We start from the raw sequence: 12,500 nt of genomic DNA, 5'->3' as shown, positions 1-12,500 counted from the left end.
TTCAAAAACGCAAACATTCGTTTCGAGATTCTTCTTCAAAAGAGTTCGCGCCAACAGAAGACCAGCAGCTCCTGAAAAAGAAAAGAGAATCGTTTGCTTATGGTTGATCGCAATCTTTTTTATGATGTTAAAGTGCTATGCGTTTTATTTCTCCATGATGCCAACACGGCACTTGTCACCATTTAGTCATTTTGTGAAGAGACTTGAATTCTTGGTATTTTGCCAACGCGATCAGAAGGACGTGTTTTTTTTAACGGACAAAATAGAATGGAGTCCTATTTTAAGTGCCCGTCGTTTCTTAGATGAGAGACAAGGAAATTAAGTGAAACTGAGTACGGTCAAGCCAAAATGCAGACTACAGACTGTTCAGACCGTGCAGACCAGGGGTAAAACATGGTGCTACCCTTACAATTATTGAGAGCTAACCGTAAACAGGCTAACCTGAATGTTATTTAGGCCTTATTAGGCTAACCAGATTGATATTCAGGATAACCGAATTTTCATTTTACAGACGGTCTGCACAGTCTGCAGTCTGCATTTTTCAGTGTCCCAACGGAGGATAAGGTGTAAAATACAAAAGCAAACAATCGGTACAATCTTACCCCCACCGACAAAAGCCACTCCACACTCTATATCCACAGGAGTTGTAGTGGTTGACGCTGCAGCAAGTGTGCTTGTTTTTTCCTTGACACCAGGTGTGGTCTGGTCCAGTGTTGTCGTACCTATTTCAGTGGAAACAGACCCACAGCCTAGTTTTCACAAAACAAAATGTCATCCACTTCGTAGTGCAAACTCAGGACAGGCTCTATAGAAGGGCTAGTTGTTTACTTGAGATTTATAAAGGAGGAGCACTCCTGGTTTAAGTCAGCGGATATTCGAGAATAAGTGTAGCTTTTGACTGCGCGCTATACATACATATATATCCAAGGAGTGTTCTGTGCAAAATTATGCGGAACAATATATATCAGGTCAGGGCCCGTCCGAGTTGTCAAGTCCCAGCTTGACGGAGCCCCCCCTGTCTGTCTGTAGGTATACCTTATTTAACTTCGAAAGTTCCTTTACCCTTAAGAGGGTATTCCCCCAAGAAGCCGACGGTGTGCTCACTTTACCCCCTCTTTCCATCAGTTCTCCATTTTTAAGGGTATTTAAAGCTACCTGAAGTTACACAGAATGGAAAGACTTCCAAGCAAGTATTTGAGGTCACCATGGATCAAACTCGGGATCTCTCGCACTGCAAGAGGCCGTGCATTAACCAACTGTGCAATCCTTACCCTTTACGGGCTGCGCGAAAAATAGCCCATTTCCGATATATTTAGGCGCGTAAGACTGGTAACAAATAAGGACGCGAAAGCGAGGCTTGGGGAATAGCGCACCGCGAGAAAGGTAAAAATAATGTTTAAACCGCTGTAAGCATTTTGGAATTTCGTAGAAATCAAGAAAAAATGGAAGAACGATTTGATGGGAAGAGCGTTCCTTGACTAAAAGATTTTTAACAAAGAGAGGGATTCAGGTGAGTGATCAAGGACGCAGTAAAAGTAAAGCTGAACTGGTGACTCTCGCGGAGAAGGCATGCCTTTTTGCAAACTTAGTCATATACTGTCACTCGACGCTCGACAAAGCACAAGATTAAATTAAAGAATTACCAAAACAATTAGGGATAAGCCTTAAAACAATGCGTAAGCACCATGAGCAGGAGCCTGAAACCTAGGCTGCAAATAAAAATAAGGAAACTTTGTGACAAAAGACGATCTGCAGACTTCCTATGGAAGACGATTTCTTCCTAGATTATTCGTTTTATAAAGATATATTTAAATAAATGTGTTCTGAAATATAAAGTTACCAAATCTAAAATATTAATTCTTCTCAATTGATAACCCTTGTTTACACCGTTGAGATTTGAACTCTAAGTTCCAAGGTAATTCAAAGCAGGTTGTTTACAAACCAAATTGAGTGTGTCGTAGCAATTAAATTTGCACGAAAAAGGGAAGTCGCTCATGTCTGAACGGCTCATGCCATACTCATGTCAAGTTGGCATCAGCCAAGTCCTCTAAAAACCGGCTTTCTTGACGAATTCGGAAATCATTATTTTTTCGGCACGTGATGTTTTTACCTTTGATCAGACGTTCTTTTCTTTACTTTTCGCGCCCTCTCTAAAGAAAAGAACACCTGATAGCAGGATGTATCGCTGTGACCACTTTTCAGTGTGACGTCAAGGGACACTTCACAGCACTGTCTCGATGTGAGTTTTTACTTCAAGTACAATTGTTTTCATTCGCTTTAGTTGTTTATAAATCATTCAAGCAGTTGAAATTTACGTTGTTGGACATTTTGCTTCAAGTACGTGCTTTCGAGTTTCGTTTGTGCAAATATACTGAAGAGTTTGTTTCTAAACAGACAGCGCGCTTCCTCATATTTGACATAGCGTCACAGCAGTGTTTGTTTGTTTTGTAACTGAATCGAGTGCAAAAATATTATAGCGACTCGCTGGCGTCTTCAGTCTAACAAAGCATAATAAACTCGAGTGTATTAACAACATGGCTATTTAGAACTCCGGCCACTTTCAGGAACAACGAGGGTGTAGGCAACTGTCGGCAGAGGTTGAAGATGTGTCGCAGATATAACAGAATCTACGCAATGACAAACCCACGACAACGTCAGTGAAAACCTTGTTTACAAGGGCGAACAGGGCTAAGGGCCGAAACGTCAGCTTTTAAATTTCTTTACAGTGGCTAATTTACCATATCAACTCAGTTGACAAAATCCTTTGATGGGATTCGCATTGCAAGAAGGATAGAAAATGAACGGTACAACGGGTGCTCAAGTTGTCTTTATAACAGGATTTTTTTTCACTTTATTTTGCACAGCTATTATGGTAAAATGAAACTCGAGTCACAAGCGCAGTACGACTACTTTTCCTCTTTTTTAAACAATTGTCTCGTTTCTAGCCTCCCGAAAAAGCGCTGAATGGGTTAAGGGCCCACTGACGTATTTTTTGGGGTGCGTTGCTGAGGATGTAATGGTTAAGTAATTTGAGAGAATTTGGCATTATTTTGGTCAGTTTCCAACTTTTGTAAGCCAATGACCGTAAATATGACGTAATCATACCACGCCCATGGTCACGTAAATAAATTTGTCTCCGTGCAACGCAATTTGGGTATTTAATCGATGGTTTGATAATTTGTATTCGTTTTTGCATCCAGCCAAGCATGGTTTTCTTTTTATTTTGAAAAATGTCCTTTTTAAAGACATAAACGATACTGAAACACCCATAACTTTTTCAAAAAAGATGATTTTAAAAAATCAATGCTTTGCTATATTCTGTATTTGGGGGTGAAACGTGCCCTGTAAAAAAAACTAATTCAATTTAAAACCGCCGGAAATTTAGCTTTTTTCTCAAACCGTAAGTCAGTTCGTTTACACATGCCCAGTTGATCTGAGAACGGGCGCGAGGAAGGACGAGGAAAAACCTTCGATGGAAACAACAGTTTGTGCAGTGACTTTCTTGTCAGCTCATATGATGACGTCAGTTACCGGAAGTAACATTTCACTTCCTTAGCAACGCGCGAAAAATCCGTCTGTGGGCCCTTAATAGAGAGATTTAGCAACGCATTTACAGCAAACGGCAAACGTCAGGCTAAAATTTACGTTTTACCAAAAATTAAAGAAACTACCTTGTTTGGTGTAAGCTCAGTCATTTGTTGCCAGTTAGAAACAGATATCAATTAGCCTCTCAAAAAGAGAGAGACCACTTCATAAAATAAGAGAATTTTCATACTTTTGCGACTACAATCTTGGTCAGAAATGAATAATTGAGACCACCCCTTCCCCAAATTTTGGCCTTCATTTGGCTTCATTCCTTATTTAGGGGGAAGGGGCATTTCTCGGTTCCATTTTAAGCTGTCCAAAGAATCTGCGGCCTGTTGTTTCATATTTCCTGTTTCACGTAAACGTGTCGTTAAATCTCACTAATGTTCTTTACTGCGGCTTCGCTGTATTTGATCATAGTTAGGACTCGGGAAGGTTTTCGTCAAACCAACGCAAATATTGTCGACAAGCAAAACTTGAAACTTAAGCTTGAAACTTGAGTGTACTTTTCTAATTGCCCTCATGTCCATTAACAAAACAAAATTGGATCCATGAACTGCGATGATGACCTTTATCTGACAAAAGGTCACTGTTTAGTGTTGACGACGATCTGTTGAAATCGTCAAAACATTTCGGTTTTTCTCACGCATGATCGCAATTGTAGCAGACTCTCTGAGTGTGCTCGTTCCATAAAACTGGCGAGCATCGATCGATTACTGAACTGTCACTAGTTCTGAAGCGTAGTGATACTGAGGATACTGACTTAAAGCTTCGACGTACAAAGTTCATAAAAAATTAACATAATTTATCAACTTAAATTGCGCAGTTTCCATGACGAAATTATCAACTAAGCACTACATCAATGTCAATCGAAAGTATAACAAAAATCCACAATTCGGAATGATAAAAAGAAACCATAGCGAAAAAAGCATTCTCCTGGATATTTTCCCAAATAACAGCAACTTGACAGTCACATAAAATTCATTATAATAATTTCTTTCCATAAGGTCACAATAGTAGCAAGTATGATAAATACTGTAGGAAACAGACAACTTTTTTAAAAGACATGTTTGGGCATGCTTATGCCATCATCAGTTTAATGAGTTCCTAAGGCCCGGGTTAAACGCCGTACTTCACATGAGCCGAACCTAATTACAATTAGGTCGACCCAAACTAGTTAAGTTCGCCTGTTGAGTTAAACGTCGAACTTAATTCAGCCGAACTTTAACTGACCACGAAAATAAATAGCAAAACCGAGATCGAGACTGTCTCATACATTAACATTATTATGCATTTGGTTCGGCTCATGTGAAGATCGGCGTTTGACCCAAAGGCGATCTTCAGCCGTTATTCCCGCCTGGAGTTAGCCTGCGAGCAAGCTCTCTTGCGGGGTGGGGGACATGCAGGGAAGAAAACAGAAAATATTGCCTTATTGTCACATTTCCTAATTTTAAAACCTGAAATTTGAGGAAGCTTCTAAGATAAAACTCCCCCCCTAACCCACCCTGAAAGAGAGCTTGCTCGCAGGCTAGCCTGGAGTGGCCGTGAAGAACGCCTCAGCCGATCCAAATAAAACCAGTCGAACTTAATTGGGTCAAACGCCGTACTTCACATGAACTTAATTCATGTAAATTAGTTAAATTGAGTTCGGCTCATGTAAAGTAGGGCGTTTAACCCGGGCCTAACTAATTTTTCATTTTTCATTTTTCATTGAACACGTTTTCATCTACCCGTAGACTTTATAACTGTTCACACTTAGGAACTCATTAAACTGATGATGGCATAAGCATGCCGAAACATGTCTTTTAAGAAAGTTGTCTGTTTCCTACAGTATTTATAATAATTTCTTTCATAGTCGAATTTCAGTTGAATATAAAATTACGAATAAAATTCCGATGGAAAGCTCAGAATCACTATCACCCAACAAAACCTCTCTCAGACTCAGCATAAAACAGCGATAAATATACATTCTTCGAGCTTTGCTCTAGTGCCCCAAACTACCTCGCGGCTAACGTAAGTGAGTTTTAATCTGATTTTATCACCATTAACGCAAAACGTGTTAAAAAACTGTTCGTTCGTTTTAGAAGGCCTCAAGAGATGATACTTAAAACATCGGATAAAACATACACATACACTGTTACAGGCTCACAAAATATGGCAAAACTCTCTGACACAAAATAAAACCAATAAGCACTATGTTATCTGCGACTTTATAATACCACTTGAGACATCAATGTAATGATGAGAGCATGCCTTCGCTGCAGTTATGGAACTTTCATAATCTTCAACGAACCCCCTGAGATTTTTCACAAAACGTTTAAAAAGATTAAAATGCTAGTTCTTTAATCGAAGAAAACGATGGGTGAATCAAGCAAACATGCTCTAAAGGAATGGAAATAACCCAGTTTTCCGCTTTCGCAATGCTGAAGAAAGAGTGACCCTTCTAACAACTCAAGAAAAAGAGGTGCGAAACATCACCGAATTTCGCTCCGTTGAAGTGAGCCCCTCTCTGTCCACTGTTCACTGCCATGCGCTTCCCTTCGAAAATCATCATGATCACTGTTTTGCTATCCCCCATTAAGAGCAGACAAGAGAAAGGTCAACAGAAATGGGTTAGATCTCTGAGTAGGAGGCTGAGGGAGCAATTCCAGTCTTCGCTCCACACCACGGATATTTATCTTACCACTACAAAGAGAGTTTATGAAGTGGGTCGAGATTGCAGCTTGAAAAGAGATTGTCAGCAGCAAGTCATGATTTCCCCTACTTCAGCACATATTTTACAAATACGATTACCGTAACACAAACAATACTTCTCAGCCTTAGTTGGCGACAAAGTCATCATACCTCCGTCTTCGACTATCCTCTGTGGTGGACGATACTTAACTTCTGTTTTGCCTCGACCGAACATGACGAACAGAAAACATAACAGTGCAATGATACCTATCACCAGGAATAAGAACAGGAGAATTTGCCATACACGAAAAGTACGTTTCCTGCGGAGACAGCCACAGCAAGCGCACGAAGTATAGGGACGTTGCTTTTCCATATCGTAACCTTCAGTAAGGGTAAAAGTTGATTCGCCTTTGAAGACTGTCATGTTGCTTTGCGTCTTTCACCAAATTGAAACCGACCGAAATAAACACTTAAATCTCTCTGGCAATTATGTTCGGGAAGACCAACCGTTTTATTGTAGAAGGGGAAGGAAGAATTTGACGTCAATTTGTGAAACATGACTCCACGACTTCTCGATAGATAAACCGGGGATCAAATCATGACATTGGTTGAGGTCACACTTAGCAGTTTACTAAGGTAAAAAAAAGTAAGCAAAGTTTACTATGATAAAACGCATAAGCTGACTTGTACATTTCCCAGACGTTTCCTTGTCACAAGAGTGCTACTCAAATGTCGAGGTAATGACAGACAGGAATTTTCGAGTTCCGTCGTAATATATTTCGTGACAGCGCCATGGATCGTCAACGTGTTGTAGCTTCGATTGTGGCTCTTTTGTTTCTTATCGTTGCAATCCGTAAAGCTCATAGATTTAGATTTCTGGCTCTTTACCTTGTTTTTAAAAGGAGGCAATGTGAGCCTGCAAAGCACATGTATATAGTGGGCACACGCAAATTCAGCAAAGTCACGAAATGCTTCTCAAAATCATGACAAGATGTCACCTAAATAAACAAAGTTTCGATAAACGCTAGGTAAACCATGCTTTTACCATGGTAAAGAGAGAAAAGCCGGTCACATTGAAAAACTCATTTACCATGGTAAACTTTCGTTTACTATGGTAAAAAAAGCTCAAGTGTGACCTCAACCATTATGACCGCATCCGATTGGGCAGGGAAAGCCAGGACATGTAAAGGAATTCGCTTTCGTTTAATACGTTAATCACGAAAAACAAACAAGCATGCATTCAAGCCAGACTTGATAAATTCACACCAAGAAGCTTAAGTTTAGTTAATTTCTCTTTTAGGCAAGGAAATTTGAGATGAAAACATCTAACGCATCGATTGTAAATAGACAAATACTGTACACAGTTTTCAATTTAGAGTCACCGAGACAGGAAATCAAAGAGAAGGGAGTTCCCGGAAACTGAAACCCCGATTAAGTCATGTTTAAAGATTATTTCTTGCTTCTAGTAACTATGGATATCAGTAGAAAAAAAATATTTGACGTTGAATAGAACCAATTAAAACACGCATTTTTAAACACTTTCTGCACGTATACAATTACAAAAAATATATACCGGACGCTATTAAACACGACTTGTTGCCATGAGAAAACCCTCAGACCACCAACTGTGAATACCCAGTACATGACATCATTAAGGTGCAGAAATGACAGAAAACTTCCCGCCTCAGCAAATAGCAACTTGCATACAAAGTCACCCTCTAAATTTAAATGCACTTCAAGAGAACCCCCGTTGATTTTCCAACGCGAGACAATAGTTTCCTCAACAACTGTCTGACAAACTGTGCGATTTTGTTTCGGCCTCGTTTCGGTCGATGACCAGCGCTTTTTCGTGCGGATCATCGCCACGCTATTGAGCCCTAGGATAAACGTTACCCCCTGCGATTTAGCGGCCGGGTAAAATCTGTTCACTGAGGACATTAACGATGACGATGTGACGCATCAGTTATCAACTACAATTCACTCTCTTTTGGATAAATGCTAACCCTTACGATCGGTCCCGATCACACAAGCTTTTAAGCTTTAAATCCAATCGTGTGTAAATAAAGGTAAAACGATATCCGCCATGGATAACTGCCGTAGCTAAGCATCCTCTACAAACATTCACTTCTCATAAGTCGAACTTAACTCCTAATTTTAAAATATTTGTATTATAGATCGTTTTCACTGTCACGCAATAAAAAAATAAATCGAAAACCATCCTGTGGAAAAAGTCAAGACTTCGTGATGTTGTAGAAGATCAAGGAAGAAGACACTTCTCCAAGTTTTAGGCGCGTGCGTTTCCCCAAACTTCAGATATTCGTCGAAATGTTTCGCAGAAATTTACAGAGCCCAGTATGAAAACGCCATGTTGGTGCACATCTGTGGTGCACCAATATGGCGGCCGGAAAATAGTGTCAACATCTGTTACTTACTTTGGCTATCTAGGCGAGTGATCATCTGTACTGAACAGACAGCTATTTACTTAAGCACTTTTCCTAATGCTTCAAATTCTAAAAAGGCTCAAAACCATATATATTTCTCAATAAACTTGATCGTCGCCTTGTGTCACGCACCGCTATAACTCAGAAATTCAAAATGCTCTGGTTTCCAAACGAAGCATGCTATTGAGCTTTAAAATTGCAAATGGATACAAATTTACCGCCTGTTATGCCTGATGAGGATAAAAACTTTCGTGGCTCTTTAGTTTTGGATTTTAGAAAATGATGACGTCACGTGAAAACGATCTATAATGTATATTATTTTTATGGTATGGTTTCATATGCGGATTTAGTTCCCCGTTTAATTAATGGACCGTCATTGTCATGGTTTTCATTATTTAGTAAAGTTCTTATTTATTTAATTTCGCTTTTGTACTCGGTTCGACGTCAGGGAGCGTCCATAAAAATGTGTTGGGGGGGGGGGGGGTGGGGCTGATGAGAAATTGTCTACTACCAAAAAAATTTGGAGGATCCCTACTTGCTGCATTAAACATTTTCAAGAACCCATAAACCTAGAGACACCCCCAGCCTACCTCGTGGGGCATCTCGTGGCCACAAACCAATACACGAATTCCAGGAGCCCATTACTCCTGAGGATGCGCAAGTCAGAAGAACGAGCGAAACAAATTAAGGCAAAAAGAGAAAAACTCCTGCAAAGAGCATAACGATCTGCTAAGAAATGCATCCAGAAAAAAGGCAAGGCAAACAAAGCCTTTAGAAAGCCAGCTATCTCACTGATACATGGAACAACCAAACAGGCGCTCAAGAACAAAAAGATCCCGGGCCAGGGTCAAAGTTTTGAACAAAACTAGGATAAACGTTATAAAGTTTTTGCATCAATTTAATTTTCAACCGATAGGCATGTCGATAGTCAAAACTCAACCTCGTTGAGCTTTGACCATCGACATGCCTATTGGTAGGGCTAAATAACGTGGTTTTAGGCCAAAAGGTGACATTCACATTGCTGTTGACTGTTTTGAAAGTAGCAGACATATTTTTGAAAGCACCGGCCATGACATTTTTGGCACTGCAAGGCACTTTGTGAGCGCCGAAGGTGTTGCGAAGGTTGCGCGCATCATTTCACTTCACACCTAAGTCGATTATTCTAACTATTGGCTGAACGATTTGGGAAAGAGCATGCTCTTGAGGCCCCCCGCCCCCATATTCAATGTTGAAAGAAAAGTCAGGAAAGTCACCATTTTGTTTGGTGCAAAATCCAACATTGATAAAGCGGGGAAGGGGGCTATCTCAAAAGTGACGCTAACTTCCCAACACTTTTGTCCAGGATTGCAGTTCTCAGTTATAAAAACCAGCTGCGTTTCCCCTTTTTCTGTCAACACAAAGATCCCAATCGAGAAGTGCGTTTTTTCAACACCATGAAATTTGTGTGTTGAGAAAAATCTAATGAAACTTGTTTGATTTCAACTTAGAACTAAAGCTATTGAGATATTTCTTAAACGAGGGAAAGAAGTAGGAGTAAGAAAATCTTCATAGCTGGTTTAATAAAAGTAGACCTCAGTGCTGTTTGCCGTTGGTAGCAATAGCAAAGCTTAATCTTGATCCCCACAGCCAACAAAATCTTAACAACTTACAGATAATATCCAATCAATTCACAGGATTTTGTGAGCACCGGACACTATCTTTAACAGAAATATATATCAGAACTTGTGATTTAAGGTTGCTATATACATGATTATTATTCCACTATTATGCCATTTTACCATAATTTTTATTGGTTTAGTTCATGAAACAGTTCTTAAATGGGCCATTTCCGAGTTGCCGTTTGTCTCGGGTTCGAAGTGAGTCTTGGTGCTCTACTATTTGAATGGTTGTGCACCAGGACTCGCTTTGAAACTGAGGCATGCAGCATTCGGAAATGGGCTATTGTTAATTTTATTTAATTGGCCGAATCGCATGGCTCGTTTCGGACCTTGTCATCTTAGAAAGTCACTTTTAATGCCAGCAAAAGATAATTTTTGACGAAATTATCACGAAATTGAAAAAAAGTAAATGGTGAACTCACCTGGATTTCCTTTTGAAATAAAGAGACAGTACGTTGAGAGAATTTTCCAAAAGTAAATTCCTCCACAGGAACCCAAATTTTGCCCTACGAATCCAACCAAAAAGTAATACTAATTTAAAAGTTCATAAAAAGAGGAAGCCTACCATGATAAAGTTAAGGACCAGATTTAATTTTGATCTAAATTGAGAAGCACTTTGTTCACCTCAAGAAAGCCGCCATTTTGATATATGTCCCCATATATAACGTACCTACCTGAATATTGAAGATATCCGCTAGCTGTCTTAATCGCGGATTCATATTATGCAGATTACAGCTCATGGACAACTGACTATTCGATTATTTGCAACATTCAGGCTCGTGACTGTCATGAGAATGCTGCACTGGGTGAAAGTTTTTACTTATGCGAAAGATCTTGGCTCAGGGATCCCGAAAAAGGATTGAACCGTCAAACAATACGCACCAAACTTTTGGAAAGTTGATGAAACTTAATTGCCACACGGCTGACCTTTCTATCTTTTTGAGCGTGTGCAAAATGGATCGGTAATATGTAAGCGTTACATTTCATCATCATATCTATCTTTACCCTCGGATCTAGAGTAGCTTGGTGTAGCTAATATCTCCGCGGGAGAATTTACCCTCCCAACCACGATAATTATATAGAGGACAGATCACAACACCAGGAACGCCATGCCCTACTTTTTGCGAATAGTTTGTGGGTTCTTTTAAGTCACACGGGGTTATGAACACCCAAGGGTCGTCATTGAGAGGTGGCCTACGGTCTATAGACCTTACCCGAGAAGACCAGAGAGTCTAACCATTTGCAGATGTCATTACGTCCCCTGGACGATTCGTGTAAATAATACTGAAGTATTCAATATAATGAATAGCTGCTGTATTGATTTGAAGTACGACACTTGCCTGCTGTTTAAAAACATAAGGTTTTATCAACGGAGTTGATAATGTAAATTGACCACCGTACAGGGATTCTTAAGGCTGACGTTTCGAGCGTTAGCCCTTCGTTACAACGAATCCACGACCGAGTAAATGGTTTGATCGATGCTGCAAGCCATCGGCAATTATTGCCGACGACAAGACTCCACATGACTGACTAGCCGACAGACTGAGATACGAAAGAGAGTCAATTTACATGAACTAAATTACAACAAACGTGTATTACATGCTTTGTTAGACAATGCCTCAGAATTCTAGTTATTTTATACTGCTAGAACTTACAAGCGAGAAAATTTCTCCCTTATCGGTGTCCTAGCGAATTAGGACCCCCCTAGATTTGACCGGATTTCGCGGATTTGGACCCCCCAAATTACAGCTTATTTATTTAACTGTTTATCGATCCAGAGTTAGATTTTGGATCGGGAAAACTTGAGCCAAAGACTTAGGTCAGTTAATTTGTTGTTTCAAATCATTCGCGGCAGCATTTCGTATAGAAGTATGTAGATGCGAATTTTAACTCCTTTCTGACAGGAGCTTAAATAACGCACTTGGAATTCATAGAATTGTCATGTTATCTTTATAATAAGGAAAGAAAAAAAGCAAAGTAAGAGAGGTTTTCTCGTAAAGAGTTGCTTTTTCTTCCATTTGATAGCTTGTATGGACGGCGATTCCACAAGGGAGTTGCCACTTTTTGAAGTAACACCTCTCGGTTGGAAGACGCGTTCTTAGAAGTTTACTTGATGACAAGGCTTCAGAAGATTTTTCCCTTT

General features: G+C 39.8%; 1 protein-coding gene across 1 annotated transcript in view; it reads right to left on the bottom strand.

Moving 5' to 3' along the window:
- LOC138023077 (uncharacterized) overlaps positions 1–7,929 on the bottom strand; it is a 27,710-nt gene extending 19,781 nt beyond the window's left edge. The window contains exons 1-4 of the mRNA XM_068870108.1: positions 6,350–7,929; positions 1,110–1,155; positions 603–749; positions 1–71 (exon numbers count right to left, since the gene is read on the bottom strand). The exon at positions 1–71 is cut by the window's left edge and continues 67 nt beyond it. Coding sequence (XP_068726209.1) covers positions 1–71; positions 603–749; positions 1,110–1,155; positions 6,350–6,682 — 597 coding nt within the window. The 5' untranslated portion in view covers positions 6,683–7,929. The remainder of the gene's footprint in view (positions 72–602; positions 750–1,109; positions 1,156–6,349) is intronic.
- Between the last annotated feature and the right edge of the window lie 4,571 nt (positions 7,930–12,500).

The sequence above is a fragment of the Montipora capricornis genome, chromosome 11 (assembly GCF_036669925.1).
Source record: "Montipora capricornis isolate CH-2021 chromosome 11, ASM3666992v2, whole genome shotgun sequence".
Lineage (NCBI taxonomy): Eukaryota > Metazoa > Cnidaria > Anthozoa > Scleractinia > Acroporidae > Montipora > Montipora capricornis.
This window is presented reverse-complemented; position numbering and strand designations above follow the sequence as displayed.